Here is a 21,752-nt window from a genome sequence, read left to right on the forward strand (position 1 = left end):
CTATGGGAGGCTTCAAAAATCATGCTAAGTCTGAAAGTTTCAGCCGCCGCTTACGGGCGCTCAATACGAAAAAGTCGCGACAAGATACGAGCGCATCGTAATGGCTACGAAAAACTCGCGTTTTTTCGCGCAAACCGTATTGGTTACGAAAAAGTCGCGACAATTTCCGGAAAAGTCGTAAAGGCGCCGAAAAAAATCGCAAAAAATACGAAAAAGTCGCAAAATGTTCGTTTTCCAATCGGATTTTTCCAATTCGGATTCAAATTCGTGTCTTATTAAATGTGCCCCTAAGTCTAATGGTGGGGCCTGTGTTTGAGCTGCTGGAGTGTCTGGGTGGGTGGCACAGAGTGGGATAATAAAGTGGGAGGCCTCATGAGCTAAAACTGACAGAGGATTCTGGGAGTTGTAGTTTATAAGTAGGTTTGGGAGAGCTTAGTCTAAAGTACTTGCAGTCTTCATATTGGGTGGGCTAATGTCTAGAGAGTAGGGAGACCCCAACATGGTGGCTCTTGTACCCCACTGTAGTATTGTAATGTATGGTAGTCCTGAGTGGGAACAGGTGGTACCAGCACAAAGTCATTGCTGCTGCATGGAAAAACCTCATTTAGAATTGGGGCCAATAATATTTCTAGTGGTTCCCAGAGGCAGAAGTTAATGATGGTGGCCCTCCAAAAGTTTCTTTGTTATAGGGGTTGTTGGCCTTTAGTATGACCTAGACATTGATTTTCTGAGACAATTTGCAATTGTAACATACATAGTAACATAGTAAGTTGGGTTGAAAAAAGACATACGTCCATCACATTCAACCATAATGCCTATATATAACCTGCCTAACTGCTAGTTGATCCAGAGGAAGGCAAAAAACCCCATCTGAAGCCTCTCTAATTTGCCGCAGAGGGGAAAAAATTCCTTCCTGACTCCAAGATGGCAATCAGACCAGTCCCTGGGGCAACTTGTACTAAGAGCTATCTCCCCTACCCCGTATTCCCTCACTTGTACTGAGAGCTATCTCCCCTACCCCTGTATTCCCTCACTTGTATGAGAGCTATCTCCCTACCCCTTATTCCTCACTTGTACTGAGAGCTATCTCCCTTACCCCTGTATTCCCTCACTTGTACTGAGACTATCCCCACCTTACCCCTTGTTATTCCCTCACTTGTTACTGGAGCTATCCCCCCTACCCCTGTATTCCCTCACTTGTACTGAGAGCTATCTCCCTACCCCTGTATTCCCTTCACTTGTACTGAGAGCTATCCCCCTACCCCTGTATTCCCTCACTTGTACTGAGAGCTATCTCCCCTACCCCTGTATTCCCTCACTTGTACTGAGAGCTATCTCCCCTACCCCTGTATTCCCTCACTGGTACTTACGAGGCTATCCCCCCTACCCCTGTATCCCTCACTTGTACTGAGAGCTATCTCCCCTTACCCCTGTATTCCCCTCACTTGTACTGAGAGCTATCCCCCCTACCCCTGTATTCCCTCACTTGTACTGTACTGTGTCTGAGAGCTATCCCCTACCCCTATTCCCTCACTTGTACTGAAGCTACTCCCCTACCCTGTATCCCTCACTGTGTATGAGAGCTGACTGAGAGCTATCCCCCCTACCCCTGTATTCCCTCACTTGTACTGAGAGCTATCTCCCCTACCCCTGTATTCCCTCACTTGTACTGAGAGCTATCCCCCTCCCCGTATTCCCTCACTGTACTGAGAGCTATCTCCCCTACCCCGTGTATTCCCTCACTTGTACTGAGAGCTATCTCCCTACCCCTGTATTCCCCTCACTTGTTACTGAGAGCTATCTCCCCTACCCCTGTATTCCCTCACTTGTACTGAGAGCTATCTCCCTACCCCTGTATTCCCTCACTTGTACTGAGAGCTATTTCCCCTACCCCTGTATTCTCTCACTTGTACTGAGAGCTATCTCCCATACCCCTGTATTCCCTCACTTGTACTGAGAGCTATCCCCCTACCCCTGTATTCCCTCACTTGTACTGAGAGCTATCTCCCCTACCCCTGTATTCCCTCACTTGTACTGAGAGCTATCCCCCTACCCCTGTATTCCCTCACTTGTTACTGAGAGCTATCCCCCTACCCTGTATTCCCTCACTTGTACTGAGAGCTATCTCCCATACCCTGTATTCCCTCACTTGTACTGAGAGCTATCTCCCCTACCCCTGGTATTCCCTCACTTGTACTGAGAGCTATCCCCCTACCCCTGTATTCCCTCACTTGTACTGAGAGCTATCTCCATACCCTGTATTCCCTCACTTGTACTGAGAGCTATCTCCCATACCCCTGTATTCCCTCACTTGTACTGAGAGCTATCCCCCCTACCCCTGGTATTCCCTCACTTGTACTGAGAGCTATCTCCCCTACCCCTGTATTCCCTCACTTGTACTGAAGCTATCTCCCCTACCCCTGTATTCCCTCACTTGTACTGAGAGCTATCTCCCCTACCCCTGTATTCCCTCACTGTGTACTGAGAGCTTCATTCTCCCCTACCCCTGTATTCCCTCACTTGTACTGAGAGCTATCTCCCCTACCCTGTATTCCTCACTTGTACTGAGAGCTATCTCCCCTACCCTGTATTCCCGTCACTTGTACTGAGAGCTATCTCCCCTACCCTGTATTCCCTCACTTGTACTGAGAGCTATCCCCCCTACCCCTGTATTCCTCACTTGTACTGAGAGCTATCTCCCCTACCCCTGTATTCCCTCACTTGTACTGAGAGCTATCCCCCTACCCCTGTATTCCCTCACTTGTACTGAGAGCTATCTCCCCTACCCCTGTATTCCCTCACTTGTACTGAGAGCTATCCCCCCTACCCCTGTATTCCCTCACTTGTACTGAGAGCTATCCCCCCTACCCCTGTATTCCCTCACTTGTACTGAGAGCTATCCCCCCTACCCCTGTATTCCCTCACTTGCTAAGAATCCAATCCAGCCCCTATATAAAGTTATATAATGTATCAGCCAGCACAACTGATTCGGGGAGGGAATTCCACACCCTCACAGCTCTCACTGTAATAAATCCTTTCCGAATATTTAAATGGAACTTCCCTTCTTCTAAACGAAGTGGGTGCCCTCGTGCCCGATGGAAGGACCTACTGGTAAATAAAACATTAGAGAGGTTATTATATGATCCCCTTATATATTTATACATAGTTATCATGTCACCTCTTAAGCGCCTCTTCTCCAGTGTAAACAGACCCAACTGGGCCAGTCTCTTCATAACTGAGACTTTCCATACCCTTTACCAGCTTAGTTGCCCTTCTCTGGACCCTCTCTAACTCAGTAATGTCCCGTTTGAGCACTGGAGACCAAAACTGAACAGCATATTCTAGATGGGGCCTTACCAGCGCTCTGTAAAGGGGAAGAATAACCCCCTCCTCCCGTGAATCTATACCCCTTTTAATACAGCTCAAAACCTTGTTTGCCCTACAGCCGCTGCCTGGCATTGCTTGCTACAGCCAAGTTTATTATCTACAAGGCTCCAAGGTCCTTCTCCATTATGGATTTGCCTAGTGCAGTCCCATTAAGGGTATAAGTGGGGGCATATTTTTACATCCCAGGTGCATGACCTTACATTTATCCACATTAAATCTCATCTGCCACTTAGCTGCCCAGGTTGCCAGTTGGTCAAGATCCTGCTGCAGGGATGTCACATCCTGGATAGAACTGACTGGTCTGCAGAGTTTTGTGTCATCTGCAAACACTGATACATTACCCATAATACCCTCCCCTAAGTCATTTATGAACAAATTAAACAAAAGTGGACCCAGTACAGAACCCTGAGGGACCCCACTGAGAACCTTATTCCAAGTAGAGAATGTACCATTAACAACCACCCTCTGTACCCGATCCTGTAGCCAGTTTTCTATCCATGTGCAAACGGCTTCACTAAGACCAATAGACCTTAGCTTAGAAAGCAGTCGTTTGTGGGGAACGGTATCAAATGCTTTCGCAAAATCCAAATAGATGATATCTACTGCATCCCCACTGTCCAGCTTCTTACTTACCTCATCATAAAAAGCAATTAAATTGGTCTGACATGACCTGTCCTTCATAAAGCCATGCTGATTACTGCCCATAATGCCATTCTACACTACATCATTTTGTATGTGATCCCTGAACAAACCTTCAAATAACTTGCCCACCACGGATGTCAGACTTACAGGCCTATAATTGCCAGGCTGAGATCTTACTCCCTTTTTAAATATAGGAATGACATTCGCCTTCTTCCAATCCCTAGGTACCATACCTGATGAAAGCGAGTCTGAGAATATCAGAAACAAGGGCCACTGCAATTCTGCCCCTAGCTCTCTCAGTACCCGAGGGTGTATTCCATCTGGCCCAGGTGCCTTGTTTACATTTATCACATCATATTTCCGCTCCAACGCTAGTACCTCCAGCTCTCCCATTTTACCAGTCAGAGTCCTTGCATTGGTAAACATACATTTAATACTGGTTCCGGCGTGAGAATGACGTGTAAACAACTTATGGGCCTCCCTGCCATTGTCAGTATCCCGAAGCAAGTCTCCTCCCCCATTTTCCCTTACTATGCCCACTACCTCATCTATCCTGTCCAGGGCTGCCATCAGAAATCATGGGGCCCTTCACAACTAAATTTTCTGGGCCCCCCTCCCATCAGTACAAAGGACTTACAGACATGAGACATTGGTAGCAAGCAGGGCCCCCCTAATGCATTGGTAGCCAGCAGTGCCCCCCTAGTACATTGGTAGCCAGCAGTGCCCCCCTAGTACATTGGTAGCCAGCAGTGCCCCCCTAGTACATTGGTAGCCAGCAGTGCCCCCCTAGTACATTGGTAGCCAGCAGTGCCCCCCCTAGTACCTTGGTAGCCAGCTGTGCCCCCCTAGTAAATTGGTAGCCACCTGTGCCCCCTAGTACATTGGTAGCCAGCAGTGCCCCCCTAGTACATTTGTAGCCAGCAGTGCCCCCCTAGTACATTGGTAGCCAGCAGTGCCCCCCCAGTACATTGGTAGCCAGCAGTGCCCCCCCTAGTACATTGGTAGCCAGCTGTGCCCCCCTAGAACATTGGTAGCCAGCAGTGCCCCCCCTAGTACATTGGTAGCCAGCAGGGCCCCCCTAGTACATTGGTAGCCAGCTGTGCCCCCCTAGTACATTGGTAGCCAGCAGGGCCCCCCCTAGTACATTGGTAGCCAGCAGGGCCCCCCTAGTACATTGGTAGCCAGCAGGGCCCCCCCTAGTACATTGGTAGCCAGCTGTGCCACAGGCCAGCACAGCACAGCCCTCCGCGTCTAGTTTGGCTCCTCCGGCGTCTTCAGCAGCGGCGTTGTCTTTAGCGGCGGCATCTTCTTCGGCGACGGCTGCTTCGGACTCCCCCGGCGAGGTCCTTCCCGGATGACACCTCTGCACTTCTGAATGCCGAAAGAAGACAGGCCCTTTTATAAGGTTGCGCCCCGTGTGTACTGACGTGCATGTACGCACGGGGCACGACCAATAGGAATACCCGCTGACCACCAATGACAGGGGCCCGGAACTGATTAAAGGGGGCCCGAGCTACTAAGAAAACTTTAGCATGGCCGGGCCCCCTTTTAAAGTTAAAATCGTTTGGGCCTGGGATGACTGTCCCCCCTGTGCCCCCCTGCTGGCGGCCCTGATCCTGTCTACCACAGAATTTCCCGCTGCACCCCCCCCCCCACTCCTAGTTTAAAATCTCCTCCAACCCGCTAGCCATCTTTTCCCCCAAAGCAGCTGCCCCATCATCATTGAGGTGCAGCCCATCCCTGGCAAAGAGCCTGTAGCCGATTGAGAAATCAGCCCAGTTCTGGAGAAACCCAAAGCCCCCCTCCCTGCACCAATCTCTCAGCCACGCATTAATCTCCCTGAGCTCCCGCTGCCTTCTTAATGTTGCTCGTGGCACAGGTAATATCTCTGAGAAAATTACCTTGGAAGTCCTCGCCCTCAACTTCGCACCTAGCTTTTTAAAATCGTTCTTGAGGACTTCCCCCCCTCCTCTAACTTTGTCATTGGTACCTATGTGTACCCCCAACCGCCGGGTCTTCCCCAGCCCCTCCCAACAATCTGTCCACTCGTTCCACCACATGCCGAACCCTAGCACCGGGCAAGCAACACACAGTTCGGCATGTAGGGTCTTTGCGACAAATTACCCTATCCACCTTTCTAATAATTGAATCCCCTACAACTATAGCCTGCCTTCCCTTCCTAGCACTATTCCCCCCACCTGTATTAGAGGTGCCGGCTCCCAGGGTGCTCTGAGAGTCAGCCCGCTCCATACATGCCAGCTCAGAGCTGTCTTCCCCAGCATCTTCACCTAAAGCGGCAAATCTATTGGTTTGTACAAGCTGTGAACCAGCCCCCCTACCCTTGTGTCCCCTACTGCCCCTCTTAACTGTCACAAATTTGTCTCCCTCATTAACCTCCACTGTCCCTTCTCCCCCCCCCCCACTACACCGGCCCCTGCCAGTGATTGCTCAGTGAGCCTCCTGTTCTCCCCCATGTTTGCCCCCTCAGTGCTGCCAGTTCCCCCCTTAGATTCTGCACCTCAGATTCCAAGAGGAAAACCCACCTGCATCTCTCACAAGTAAATGCTGCATGGAACTGCTGCTCCAGGACCCCATACATGCGACAAGATGCACACTGAGTAACACCAGCAATCATACTGCAACTCATATTGCCACTGGTACTTACAGTCTCCCGAGTGCAATCCCTTGTATAGTGCCTTTTAAGTTTCAAACGCCTTTTTTGTTTATAACGCCTACTATACACTTAATCTACATGCAACACTCGCTAGCAGCTCCCAAACTCGCTGTGCAGTTAGAAACTGATTGAGGTTCAAAACCTAGTGACACTAAATTGTATTGTGTGTTTATGGGAGGAGAATAACTAACCATTACAGGGGAAAGTGGCGCGTCCGCCTATTGTGCCCCAGGTAGAATAACCGCCAATATACGGTTTCTAATTATACCTCGCGCCTCGTCTTTCAGCCTCTGCACCGACACCAACAAAGACTCCTTTTCATCCAACTCGCTCTCAAAGAAAGCGTTCCTTTTGATGGCCTGATTCAGCCTTTGTTCGAAGTCTTCCAGAGACACGATGGTCGCCCTACAAGGGGACAGAGAAAGGCGTTGGGTTACAGTTTCACAGGAACCCAGTTGTACTGCGCTGACAGCAGTTATGTAATAAAGGATTTGCACGTACTGAGTGAGAACTCGCAGTGGATGGAACTCTCACTTCCACTAAAGGACAAGTACCTGCTTGGCTGCCATTGTAGGGAACCCTCGCTGCTCCCCGGGAACGTTACGTAACGCGCAGATATAGCGACAGGGCAGCGTCCCTTACTATAAATAACCGTATGAAGAAGATCCCCAATTAAAAGAGAACAGGGAGTTATTGTGTTCATATCCTGCGTGACGCCGCGCCCTGCAGACAGAAGTCACAGACAGAGACACATCCCTACTGCCGCCCACGCATCTCGCAGGCCGGGGCCTATTTATAAAGCTCCTTAGCCACGCCCAGAATGATTGATAGGAAATACATTGGGTGCTAAGCAGAGAAACAGATTTATGGAGACGCTTCCCGGCAATCCCAAACTGCCCAATGACATCACAGATTGTGACACCATTTATCGGAATCTGGCCAATAAAAGTGCCCGAACTGTGGGGGAGGAGCTGCTCTGTCCAGTTTATCCCATTAACACCCATTAAGGTGAAGACACACAGAGCTACTAATAGCAGCTACTTGTTATGGCTACTAAAACAGACAATGCTGATCAGTTACTGATAATTGTCCCTACGTGTGTTTAGCAGAGGCAATTCTCAGTACTGTCTATGGCAGGGGATTTTCTGGCATTTAGTAGCCGTGACAAGTAGCTGCTACTAAGTAGCTCCCGGTATCTTCACCCTAAAACATAAAACTATGGGGACAAACAAATTCCTTTAGGGCAAAGACACACAGGGCAATTAGTTGCTGCTACTTTTAATTAACTTAGTCGAAACAAATCACGTGCTCATTTTCAGCATGCAGATTAGTTGCCGCAACTTTTTAAAAAGTCACAGTGACAAATCGCCACGTGTCTTTGCCCTTAAGGTAGCACTGTGGGCATGCTCCTGCATTACATGGCACTAACTGGTACCCCGAATGCCTGGGATACCATGTGATAGGGTGAAGACACACAGAGCTACTTAGTAGCAGATATCTGCAAATATAGGTAGACGTCCTGACGTAGCTTCCAGTGTGTTCAGTAAGTACTCCTCAACCGGTAGCAGTCCCCGTGCTGGCTGTATATCTTACAAATACGATTCCCAGAACCCGGAGAGTACACTTATTTGTAGTGAAGCAGTGTAAATTTTATTGAGACATCTTTGAGCACTACATGTTTCGGCTAAACAGCCTTCCTCAGGTGCATACAGAAGTGAAAATAGCAGAACGAATAAATACCCTACACCCACCAACAAGTTACACCAGCTCCACAGTGTGGCCAGGTGTATAGATTTTTAGGGAAAGAAATTGTACTGCCATCTAGTGGCCTACTGACAATGTAACACCTTAGAAGTAGTATACAATTCTTGAATCCATTTATGGTACAGCAACAATGTATTCAATATTTAGTAACAGTGTCTGCAAACAGCAATGTATTCTGTGTTTGCAACAATTATATAAGGAAAGTAAAGCTTCTCCTACCCGACACCAATTAGGTAGAGAAATGGTTCTTTTTCTGAAAGGAGTCCCTCATGCAAAAGTTCATTGCTGTAAGGATAGAAGGCATATTATTATAGGAAACATTTAAAGCTTAAAGCCTCATTCATGCCTAGTGGCTCCAATGTATCCAATGTGTGTATCCATTTTGCCTCCTGTTGTAAAAGCAGGCGTGTTCTATCCCCTCCCCTCTTTGGGACAATTACATCCTCTAGGACCAACCAGCGTAATGTTGCTGGTGTATGTTTATGTGAATAGAAATGCTTGCCCACGGGTGTTTGTGTTTTCTTTTTTTCGGGGTCATAAGTGGTTATGGAATATTTGTGTTCACGTATCCGTGTTTTAACAGGTCTAGCAGTCTGACCTATGTACATCTTACCACATGGCCACATTAAGCTTTAAATGTTTCCTATAATAATATGCCTTCTATCCTTACAGCAATGAACTTTTGCATGAGGGACTCCTTTCAGAAAAAGAACCATTTCTCTACCTAATTGGTGTCGGGTAGGAGAAGCTTTACTTTCCTTATATAATTGTTGCAAACACAGAATACATTGCTGTTTGCAGACACTGTTACTAAATATTGAATACATTGTTGCTGTACCATAAATTGATTCAAGAATTGTATACTACTTCTAAGGTGTTACATTGTCAGTAGGCCACTAGATGGCAGTACAATTTCTTTCCCTAAAAATCTATACACCTGGCCACACTGTGGAGCTGGTGTAACTTGTTGGTGGGTGTAGGGTATTTATTCGTTCTGCTATTTTCACTTCTGTATGCACCTGAGGAAGGCTGTTTAGCCGAAACATGTAGTGCTCAAAGATGTCTCAATAAAATTTACACTGCTTCACTACAAATAAGTGTACTCTCCGGGTTCTTGGAATTGTACTTAGTAGCAGCTACTAAATGGCAGAAATTCCCCTGCCATAGACAATACTGAGAATTGCCTTGGCTAAACACACGTAGGGACAATTATCAGTAAATGATCAGCATTGTCTGTTTCAGTAGCTGCTACTAGTAGCTCTGTGTGTCTTCACCCATGAATGCCAGTACAACAACAGCATTTATAGAACTACATAGTATGCACCTTTTCCAGCCCACTGTGGGACGGCCAAGCCATGTCTGGAGTTGCAATGAAGACTCCCCCCTCCCAGTCCATAACTCACCTTTTGGCTCTTTCCAAGTCGTTGTTGGCCTGTTCCAACTCCCTTACGTACTTGTGCAACTGATCCTTTATGCTGCGAGCGCGGGCCAACTCATCCTCTAGCAGCGACACCTGTTTGTAGCTCTGTGCGTACTGGTGCTCTAGCTTCTCCTACAATAAAGGGCCCCAAGGGGTTACTATGGGCAATGGTGGGTGCAGGCCCGGATTTGTGGCGAGGCCACAAAGGCCCGGGCCTAGGGCGGCACAAACATAGGGGCGGCATGCCGCCCCGCCGCAGGCAAAATTGAACATTTTGCTCCCATACGGAGCAATGGGGAACTCTCCATTGGGTCATTTCCCTATGAGACCAAACTGTAAATGATATCCTTATAAACGGAGCTTAGTGATGTCATTTGTCACATGACTCACCGAAACTTGTATATTATATTAAATAAAGTCCCCCCTGTTGTAAAATATGAGGATATTAGAAGTCACTGAGGGGTTCTGTGCCCATATAAAGGCACAAGGCTGCAGGCTGAGTTATACAGGGAACTCTGAGTATCACTCATGTATTATAAGGGATAATGTACCCCCTACTGTAAATGATAAGGATATTAGCAGTCACTGAGGGGTTCTGTGCCCATATAAAGGCACAAGGCTGCAGCTGAGTTATACAGGGAACTCTGAGTATCACTCATGTATTATAAGGGATAATGTACCCCCTACTGTAAATGATAGGATATTAGCAGTCACTGAGGGGTTCTTGTGCCCCCCATATAAGGCACAAGGCTGCAGGCTGAGTTATACAGGGAACTCTGAGTATCACTCATGTATATAAGGATAATGTACCCCCTTACTGTAAATGATAAGGATATTAGCAGTCACTGAGGGTTCTGTGCCCCCATATAAGCACAAGGCTGCAGGCTGAGTTATACAGGGAACTCTGAGTATCACTCATGTATTATAAGGGATAATGTACCCCTACTGTAAATGATAAGGATATTAGCAGTCACTGAGGGGTTCTGTGCCCATAAAGGCACAAGGCTGCAGGCTGAGTTATACAGGGAACTCTGAGTATCACTCATGTATTATAAGGGATACTGTACCCCCTACTGTAAATGATAAGGATATTAGCAGTCACTGAGGGGTTCTGTGCCCCCCATATAAAGGCACAAGGCTGCAGGCTGAGTTATACAGGGAACTCTGAGTATCACTCATGTATTATAAGGGGTAATGTACCCCCTACTGTAAATGATAAGGATATTAGCAGTCACTGAGGGGTTCTGTGCCCATATAAAGGCACAAGGCTGCAGGCTGAGTTATACAGGGAACTCTGAGTATCACTCATGTATTATAAGGGATAATGTACCCCCTACTGTAATGATAAGGATATTAGCAGTCACTGAGGGGTTCTGTGCCCATATAAAGGCACAAGGCTGCAGGCTGAGTTATACAGGGAACTCTGAGTATCACTCATGTATTATAAGGGATAATGTACCCCCTACTGTAAATGATAAGGATATTAGCAGTCACTGAGGGGTTCTGTGCCCCCCATATAAAGGCACAAGGCTGCAGGCTGAGTTATACAGGGAACTCTGATATCACTCATGTATTATAAGGGGTAATGTACCCCTACTGTAAATGATAAGGATATTAGCAGTCACTGAGGGGTCTGTGCCCATATAAAGCACAAGGCTGCAGGCTGATTATACAGGGAACTCTGAGTATCACTCATGTATTATAAGGGATAATGTACCCCCTACTGTAAATGATAAGGATATTAGCAGTCACTGAGGGTTCTGTGCCCCCCATATAAAGCACAAGGCTGCAGGCTGAGTTATACAGGGAACTCTGAGTATCACTCATGTATTATAAGGGATAATGTACCCCTACTGTAAATGATAAGGATATTAGCAGTCACTGAGGGGTTCTGTGCCCATATAAAGGCACAAGGCTGCAGGCTGAGTTATACAGGGAACTCTGAGTATCACTCATGTATTATAAGGGATACTGTACCCCTACTGTAAATGATAAGGATATTAGCCAGTCACTGAGGGGTTCTGTGCCCATATAAAGGCACAAGGCTGCAGGCTGAGTTATACAGGGAACTCTGAGTATCACTCATGTATTATAAGGGGTAATGTACCCCCTACTGTAAATGATAAGGATATTAGCAGTCACTGAGGGGTTCTGTGCCCATATAAAGGCACAAGGCTGCAGGCTGAGTTATACAGGGAACTCTGAGTATCACTCATGTATATAAGGATAATGTACCCCCTACTGTAAATGATAAGGATATTAGCAGTCACTGAGGGGTTCTGTGCCCATATAAAGGCACAAGGCTGCAGGCTGAGTTATACAGGGAACTCTGAGTATCACTCATGTATTATAAGGGATAATGTACCCCCTGCTGTAAATGATAAGGATATTAGCAGTCACTGAGGGCACAGGGTATGGAATGGTCGGCTGTAGGTGCAGGTACGGGCGCTGCCATGGGAAACATTAAACAAATATCACAAGAGTTTTTTTTTATTATGAAGAATCGGTTGTTGCTCTTCTTGGAAAAAGCCTCGCAGGGGCTGCCACCCCATAGCCCTCCTGATTGTGCCCCGGTGCTCAGCGCGGTGCCCACGTGGGCAGGACAGACGCCAGACAGTTGTTACCTGGGAAAACCTCTGTGCCCTGTTGCCTCCCAGAGTCTGGGACAGGGGCAAAGGGCAAACGGAGAGGTTGCTTAAGGTGAGGGAGGAGGGAATTTAACCCCCAGCAGCAGGACAAACAGGACAAAGATCTATTCAGGGCTGGGGGGGGGGGGTATGGAACCTATAGCTGCCTGTATACTGTGGCCTCAGCACCAAACAAACACATTTTGCCTGATTTGGCATCAAAATAGTCAGTGGTCAGATCAATGTCCTCGGGGGAATAAATACATGGTTCCAACTGCCCCCAGGGGCACCAAATAGAGCCTGCGCAATAAATCTACCTATGGCAGGGGCAGTTTTCTTCCGAGAACAACAAAAATATCTCTGAGCAGCAATAAGGCATCAGACAGAACACAGTGACGGCAGTTACAGACCTCAGACCAGGTAGGCGTGTGTGGCCAGGCACATAGACTTCTATGCGTTGAGTTCCCAGACCTCTCTCAATGTCTATTTCACTCGAAGAGAGCTGTGAGACTGACCAGCCAGGGTTCTAAGGGCTACTGATTAGCCACCTGGGGCTACTAACCCCAGCTGGTCAGCCTGTAGCACCTACCCTGCCCCTGCCCAAGTGCCCCGCCCAAGTCCTTGCATTTACATTTGTTTTTCAGGTGCTGGAGGGTGGAAATAGTTTCTGCCTGGGGGGACATTGGGAAGGGAAAAAGGAAATTTCCAACATCCCTGTACCCCCCCATGAGACATACTGCCCTGCACTAGGGTCTTTACATGGTCCCCGTCCCCCCCATCTCCCATGCTTGACCCCTGCTCCTGTTGTATTGTTTATAGGGTGATCATATGACTTGTGCTTAGCAGAACCAACATGGCCGCTCCCACTTCCATGGAAAAATTTAAATTAATATAAATCATAAACATGATGGGGTGTCTCTCTGACAGGGGTCCAATTATCACCATCCCCCCCATCTCCCATGCTTGACCCCTGCTCCTAATGTATTGTTTATAGGGTGATCATATGACTTGTGCTTAGCAGAACCAACATGGCCGCCCCCACTTCCATTGAAAAATCTCACTTTGGCCTCTCCTGCTCTGTGCTAAATAGGAAATGTTCCTTATACAAATGTACCTGCTGATCACATCATGCCTACAGTGGCCCTTTTAGGGGCCCATTTTGTTTCCTTACCCCAACAGAAAGCCAATCCGTATTGCCCCTTGCTATGTGTGTGTATGATTATTTATAGGCGGCTGCTTGTGTGCGCAGAACTGTACGTTTGCACCAGTCGTATGTAACCAATATAATTTTGCCCTTTCTCTTTGCAGGCTGGGAACCAGCACATATACCAACCCGTTGGAAAGCCAGGTAAGTAGGTTCTGGGTGAGGGCCAGTTTGAGTGACAGGAGGGCCACACACAGGGCTCCTCACATACAGCACTTAGTTGAACTCCAGCTCAACGCAGCTCTGTTTATGCGCAGATCACTCGGCTCCACCAAAGAAACCTCCACGCCCTGGGGCCCCCAGCCACCTGGGGAACCTGCCTGCACACAACAGCCTGGTGGACAGCTACAATGAAGGTGTCAAGGTAGGAGCCAGACTGTTTCTCCAAAGCAGGGAAAAGGGAACGTTTGATACATCTGGTGATGCACAACTACATTACCCAGCATCCCCTGTCAACAGCTGTACTTAGCTTCCCTGTAGCAGCAGAATGCAACAGCCAATTGGTACCACAATGCATGGTGCTGCCCTCCTCAGGGACTTCCCAGAAGGGAACTGGAAGCAGCTCCGGCCTGTACCATTAGCGCTGGGGTTCTGGTATGACCTGGTTCTGTGCCAGCCAAGCATGGGTATTTCCATTTATGTCACAAATGCCCATAGACTGTTATTGCAGCTCACAGCTTTGAGGTAGAATAGCACATAAATGTCAAATGCAGTTGCAGATAGCAGAAATAGTATGGCACCACTGCGGAGATAGGTATAAGGGATAGCCATGAGTCCCAAGGGTGGTGTCTGCCTTATCTGGACCAGATCCCTACAGCGACGGTGGTTCAGGGGTTAATAACAGCCTAAATCCTATGTCTGACACTGGGTCCCTACAGTAAGGCAGCAGAGCCTTGGGTGTACTAAACCCTCTATTTTCTCCTGTGTGGGAGCGTATAGCTGCTCATACTAAATAGCCCTGAACTCAGTCACACTCCTAAAGCGTGCTATAACAGAGTCTAACAGACTTCTGGGCCTATTGGGTCCCAGGCTCAATGTGCAACCTGTTCTGACAGATAGGAATGCCAAAGAGGAAGAGCCCACATCCTGCAGGAAGTGGTCATCCTAACTAAAGGTCCCCATACACAGGCCGACTATAGCTGCCGATATGGGTCCCTTGGACAGATTCGGCAGCTAATCGGTCTGTGTATGGGCACTCCCGACTAGCCTGCCCGACCGATATCTGGCCTCAAATTGGCCAGATCTCGATCTGGCAGGTTAGAAAATCTGGTCGGATCGGGGACCGCATCGGCTCGTTGATGCGGTCCCCGAACCGACTGCCCCATTGCCGCAATATAATCCGATCGGATTATTTTTTTTTTTACTACAAGCTCCCCGATATCACTCACCCATAGGTGGGGATATCGGGGGAAGATCCGCTAGCTTGGCGATCTCGCCAAGTGAGCGGATCTTACAGTGTATGGGGACCTTAAGGGCCAATAAGTGCATAGTGACACATAACTAAAGTGACAACATAACAATCTGCTCAGTAACAGCAGATAACACAGTGTAGGACTAAAGCCATAGGGAGCTTAGTTCCTATGGGTCCCTACATTCTCCCCCGGGAAAACCCATTCCGACCCGGCAATGGTGAGAGAATGCAAACACATATATCAAAACATTAGTTTGAAGATATTGCAAAATAAACAGTTCCATACAACCGCTTCAGATAGTCTCTCCTGAGATCTATCACGACATAATGGATACTGCAAGAAAAAGGCATAGTTAAGGCACAATAGTGAACTGTTACTGTTACGTTACTGGAACATATATACAACCCACATGAGTGTCTACCAGAGAACACTCAGGCCTATACTTAGAGAACCATGGGATAACTCCTGTCCCTGCTCAGGGTTTCCCAGGCACACACTTACATCTTGGGAGAGTCCTGCTGCCATCAGGCCCACCCAGGCACTTTCTTAGATTGTGGTGAGGTTTTACATAGTTCGTTACACAACCCCGGTTGGGTGTTTCTGAAAAGGAAAAGTCATATAAAGCACATCTTAGCAGTGCAAACATGTAAGTGCAAACTTTAATCAACTGGCCCCACCAAAAACCATTTTTCAGTCAGTGCATCTCATCCCACCCTAACCCAGTGTTCATAGAGTGCCAATTCTATGCACTTTGTAGGATATGAGAAGAGGTAGTAAGTCCCACCTTAATAGGCAAGTAGAAGTTGTGTTGTGGTGGGGGCTCAGCAGTCTTTTTAGAGCCAACTATTTACAAAGCTCAATATTAGTCTCTTTGGTGAGAGAAAAATGAAAATGATACAGCCCAACAACTTTGGGGCAACTGAGGAGATATGATGCAAATCTCTAGCTCATGTGAGTGAGTCCAAGCAAAAACTTTAAAGGGAAAAGGTTCCCAATACTGCAAAATTATTCAGGCATCCTAGAGCCACTGTGGATATTCAGACTAGGGTCCCAAACCTCTCAACAGTGTCCTCGTAGGGGATATAGTACCTGGGATGGGGTTTGTCTATGCGGGCACTGCTGGGAAGCAACGCATTGATACTGAAGTGCTTCTCCTCGCTGTATTTGCCGCAACTCCTAACATAATGCTTCATGATGGTACGGCCGTACCACCACTCATTTACGGTGTCGCATAGGTAAGTGAGGTCTTTCTCTCGTTTCTTTGGGTTTGCGCGGAACAAGCCAGCCGGCCCGATATCCTCCCGGCGACATAACTCCCCGTACAACCACTCCTCCAGGTGTCGATCCACTTTATCGAACACCCACTCGGGTGCATATGGCATGAAGTATCCGTATAGATCTCGAATTTTATTATACGTTGCACCCGGGAGACTGTGCGGAAGACTTCTGGATTTGCTCTACCGGGGAGGACCCAAAAGGTACTCTCATCCACGTCTGGAAACCTTCTCACTTGAAGGGCCTACTTTGGTGCTGGTTGTAGCGGTTTCAGTTATTTGAGTCTCTGGGGGGTCATCCTGATCTCCCCATCCTGGGACTGACTCTGGGGCAGATTGTTCTGCAGAGGTTTCAAGCACACTCCCTGATGGTGATGCACCCGGAGCCAGTGATGGTCTGGAGGAGCCATGGCCGCGACTCCTGGCGGGTGGCTTGTTCTCGGCCACATCTGAGTCGGAGGACCCCATGATGAATGGGCCTTCCCCTGGTTGACTCCCGCCAATTTCGGACACTGACATGGGAAATGTGCCCCTTTTTCTCGCAATGGTATAAGATGGTTTGCGTAGGGGTTTTGGAGACAGTTCAGTGATAGGCGCCATTTCGGGTGCTGTAACAGACTCTTTAATTTTGGTCTTTTTGGGCTCTGTGGGTGGCTCTACAGGTGACTCAGTAGTATCCACTAGAGGGGTAGCTTCCCCTTTAATCTCTGTGTCTGTGGCGGTGATGGCCTTTGGAGACACGCTGTCCAGGGCTGAGACCACTGAGGAGGCTGGTTCACTGTCCTCTGGCTCCACAACAACATTGAAGGGGCCATTCCAGCACTCCTTTGAGCAATGGGGGCAGATGGAGCTAAACTTGTCAAACTCCTTTATGAGCGCTTGCCCGCACTTCCCACAGTAAGGGGTTACTAGGTGGATGTTATCCCGTATCACCCTTATGCCAAAGTTCCCTGCCCATGTGTATCTGGGCTCAAGCTTTACTTTGTCGGGCTCCCGGAATGAAAAGGGATACTTTACCCGGGGCATATTCAACTCCTCCCATCCGTCCCAGCCGGCGTCCGCCATTTTGTTATCTGGGTACGGGTGCTGTGGGGTCCTGGAGGTAGTATCCGCCAGTAAAATGTCCACAACAGCAGCCGCTGTGTTTGGTAGGTGTGGACTGAGCGCTGTGAAAGCTTGGGTAGCTGTTAAAAGCTTTCTTAGCTAATGCAGGTAGCGATGCTGTCAGAGCTAGCTGATGTGCGTCCGCACACGCTGGAGATCTGGCACAAAATGGCGCTCGTAACATCATGTCCGGGCACCTCCCTAAAGAACCGCACCTAATTCGCTGCTTTCCCTCACGTGACGGGGAATGGGCGGCGGTTTCTGCAGCGCGTCTCCTTTACCAAGATGGCGGCGGTTGCTTGACGCCAATATGGCGGCGCCCACAACTTGCCTCGTGGAGTAGGAGGTGAGCGCGAAAGTCACAAAATACAATTTTAGTAGTCTGGGCACATGGGGCAATCGGGAAGAACCTCAAACCGAACCCACAGCCTTTTTTACAGGTATTAGTTTAAAGATCAGGCGCTTTGCTTTAGTGAGACCGTAGTGCAGAAGCGCTTGTCAGTCACTTTAATAAAGATAATACACGGCAGTGTGCAATAAGGGCCCCACGTTGGGTGCCATAAATATAACCCTATTCTGGCTAGTTTTTGCCAGTACCGGCTAGTAGGTATGAGCACGGGCACATGTGACTCCAACACACAGGCTGGGCCTTCGCAAAACAGAATAATTACACTTGAGAGGTGTTGCAGAACTACAACTCGTGTATATAAGTAATTATGGACGCCAGAGGTTCTTTTGCATTGAACTAGAACTTGGTTTATTGATGGTACACAGCATATGCAGGGTTAATACTCACAGCTTTGAGGTAGAATAGCACATAAATGTCAAATGCAGTTGCAGATAGCAGGAATAGTATAGCACCACTGCGGAGATAGGTATAAGGGATAGCCATGAGTCCCAAGGGTGGTGTCTGCCTTATCTGGACCGGATCCCTACAGCGACGGTGGCTCAGGGGTTAATAACAGCCTGAATCCTATGTCTGACACTGGGTCCCTACAGTAAGGCAGCAGAGCCTTGGGTGTACTAAACCCTCTATTTTCTCCTGTGTGGGAGCGTATAGCTGCTCATACTAAATAGCCCTGAACTAAGTCACACTCCTAAAGCGTGCTATAACAGAGTCTAACCTGCAAATGACTACACCTCATTCACGGGGTCCCTGATCCCCGACTTAGAATCACTAGATGGATTGGCTTCCTCTAGGGCACAGACTTCTGGGCCTATTGGGTCCCAGGCTCAATGTGCAACCTGTTCTGACGGATAGGAATGACAGGAGAGGATAGGAGAGGAAGTGCCCACATCCTGCAAATCACTATATTACAGTGTGCAGGAAGTGGTCATCCTAACTAAGGGCCAATAAGTGCATAGTGACACATAACTAAAGTGACAACATAACAATCTGCTCAGTAACAGCAGATAGCACAGTGTAGGGCTAAAGCCATAGGGAGCTTAGTTCCTATGGGTCCCTACAGCCGTATCCACTCAGTACCACATTGCCATTGTTTCCGTGCTCAGCTGCTGCGGTGGTGACTGCGGGAGGCTGGAGGGCCGACCCCTCCTGTGCAAATGGGTCGCTCCAAACCACATTATAGGTCCCACCACACCTGCCCAGGGGCATGAGAATAGCAGGGCAGGGATGCAGTATTACCGATGGTCGCAAAAAACATCGTCAGATCGCCACGTGTATGGCCAGCTTTAGGAAAAATATCTTAAGAGGCACCCTCAAAATAATGGGCTACATTTTGCCTTTAACGCACACCAACAAACTTGAGCATAAGGAGGAATACTATTGAACTCCATGGCACCAGTGTTCTAGACCCTGATATTCGTGTGAGACCTGAACTCTCAGTGGCGGGGATGACCAAGACAAGGCTAAAGCTATTTAGATGGGGAAGAGGGTAGTGGTATTATCAAACACAGCCAGATCCATTTATTTGTCAATGCGCTGGGCTAGGTTGGGCTTTTATGATTGGCAGACTATAATACTATAGTACAGTGAGGCCTATGGACAGAATTTTTACATATGTCTAACATATGACCTGCATGTGGTGTTGACTTGGCAGAGAAGAATACAAAATAATTTTTTGTTTCAGATTAGGAATGGCCTTGTATGGCTGAGCCAGCGCATTCTTGGTCCGTGCACTATTGTTCAAGGAGCCACAAGAGTTCTATGAAAACACCATCAGTTAATAATGATGCTATTACTGATTGTATCTTTGCCCAAGGGTGGATTGTGACCATAAGTGTTAGCCAGTCACTGTAGCAAGTCTCTTAAGAAGTGCCCCCCCAAACCACCCCCAGCCTATTAGTGTTACACTGCCAGCTGCAGTTCCGACAAATCCAGCGGGCAAGGCATTGGCCTGGATTTGGTGTGCTTCAGTAGACCAGCAGTACTGCCTGCATTTGTATCTCAGACTGTGAAAGGATTGCCCTCCTCCCACAGACCATTGTTACCAAAGGAAGAAAAGAGACTGCTGCCTTCTGTCTCGATCATCTTGCAAATAATGCTGGGGCTGCTTCAGAGGAGCTGTTCTGAGGGAAATAATGTAATGCAAATTGTTTTTTAGTAGGGATGTACCAAATCCACTATTATGGGATCCGGTCAAACCCTGAATCCTTTGTGATATGTTCAGCCAAATACCAAAATGAATCATCATAATTTGCAAATGCAAATTAGGCCACGGTGTGACATAATGTAAAGTGATTTTAAGGATTCAGATTCTCCCAGATCTTAATCTTGCTGAAAAAGGGTGAATCAAGCTTTATTTATTTGTAAAAAATGTTTGGAATCATGTATGATTTTCCTTCCACTTCTCACGTGTACCCCACTTTGTATTGGGCTTTCACGTGGAATTCCAATAAAATGGATTCATGTTTGTGGCTGTAATGTGACAAAATGTGGAAAAGTTCAAGGGGGCTGAATACTTTTGCAAGCCACTGTATATAGACATGACACATCCACAGACCAACTATAAACTTACAACCATAACCTTCTATTTGAAGGCCTCTGTATCTCCTATAATTGGCAGCTCCTTATTTTTTAACTTGAGTTTCTCTTTATAATCAGTTTTGTTTCAAATGAATTACAGTCTTATTAACTGTGTTTGTTTATTTCTACATGTAACTAAGCATTTTCTTTGCAGTAGACAAGATGCTGCTTAAGAGACATGTTTAGGAATCAGCCTTATTTGGTCAGACTGTAGGGGATGAAAGACCTGAGGCAGAAAATCACTACGAAATCATCAGTGCAGAAGATATCACAAGTAAATGTGAAAGTGCTGGAGCACTAGGGCCCTTACGCAGAGCACTTGCCTTGTACCTGTGGCACTGGCAAATGGCTGTACTCTTTGCATTAAAATGCAGTCCATTGCACCATGCACAACTTACTGGGGTTTACTTATAAACACTGGGCAAATTTGCCCCTGACAGTAACTTATGGCAATCAATTAAATGTTTGCTTTCATTGTGTTTCTAATCATATTTTATTACTTTAGATATTTGAAATTAAGTACGACAAAAGTGATTTTCCCCATGTAGAATTTGATGAGAAAGAAATGGCTGAAGGTACAGAAACATTTTTAACAACTTTAAAACAACTTAACAATGAAAATGTATTTCTTTGGCTGTAGCGGTTTGTGTGCAATTCTGTGCTTTAAATATAGGTTTATGAGACAAAGCCTGGAATCTACCCTTTCTCTGCAAATCTGTTGCTTCTTTCTGGAGCCTTGCCTTTCTTATATGGACCTATCTTATCAAAAATAGATATTCTGCATATTCCTATTTCTGCTAATTATGTACTGCTCACTGCCACTTTTGTATGCCTAATAAACTAGTCTCTCAAATACATTTGTGTTTATCTTGATGATGTTTGCTTCGTTTTTATCTAAGTTGTCCTTAATTTTAACCCTTGTCCTTCACACTGCACCAAAGGGTGATTTTTGGGTGCTATTTGATAGCACCTGAAATCAACCCTCAGGAAGCAATAATAGATGTTTAACAATATAAAACTAATATTGTTAAATTCCCACACTGGTGTCAATTGTTGGATCTCCCTAAAATGCATATAATTTATAGGGCACACATTTTTATGATGAAACTTCTTTTCTGTAAGCTAACCCTAAAAAACCTGTACAATCTGTTTTATTTTTCTAAAATACACACCCTTTCCAACCTTCTTTTAACTCCCACATTTTACATTGTATTTCTTGTTTTGTTTTTCCACACAGCTGGTGTTCAGATATTTTGGC

The 21,752-nt window shown here is 47.1% G+C and overlaps 1 protein-coding gene across 1 annotated transcript; it reads right to left on the reverse strand.

The window, feature by feature from the left end:
- Window positions 1-6,883: 6,883 nt before the first annotated feature.
- Window positions 6,884-13,300, reverse strand: LOC105946701 (nuclear distribution protein nudE-like 1-A). Its single transcript, XM_031905754.1, has 3 exons — window positions 13,274-13,300; window positions 9,871-10,019; window positions 6,884-7,108 (listed from the first exon to the last, which is right to left on the reverse strand). The coding sequence occupies exons 1-3, from the start codon at window positions 13,298-13,300 to the stop codon at window positions 6,922-6,924; spliced, it is 363 nt and encodes a 120-aa protein (XP_031761614.1). The 3' UTR covers window positions 6,884-6,921.
- Between the last annotated feature and the right edge of the window lie 8,452 nt (window positions 13,301-21,752).

This window comes from Xenopus tropicalis, chromosome 7, assembly GCF_000004195.4.
Source record: "Xenopus tropicalis strain Nigerian chromosome 7, UCB_Xtro_10.0, whole genome shotgun sequence".
Classification (NCBI taxonomy): Eukaryota; Metazoa; Chordata; class Amphibia; order Anura; family Pipidae; genus Xenopus; species Xenopus tropicalis.

What these genes read in the sequence shown, in the direction of transcription:
- LOC105946701 (XM_031905754.1), bottom strand. Translation starts at nt 13,300, where the DNA reads ATGGGAGATGGGGGGGACGGGGACCAT. An exon ending in ATGGGGGGGACGGGGACCAT is followed by an intron (nt 10,020 to 13,273) that starts GTAAAGACCCTA and finishes CCTTTATTGTAG; the next exon opens with GAGAAGCTAGAGCACCAGTA. An exon ending in GACTTGGAAAGAGCCAAAAG is followed by an intron (nt 7,109 to 9,870) that starts GTGAGTTATGGA and finishes GTCCCCTTGTAG; the next exon opens with GGCGACCATCGTGTCTCTGG.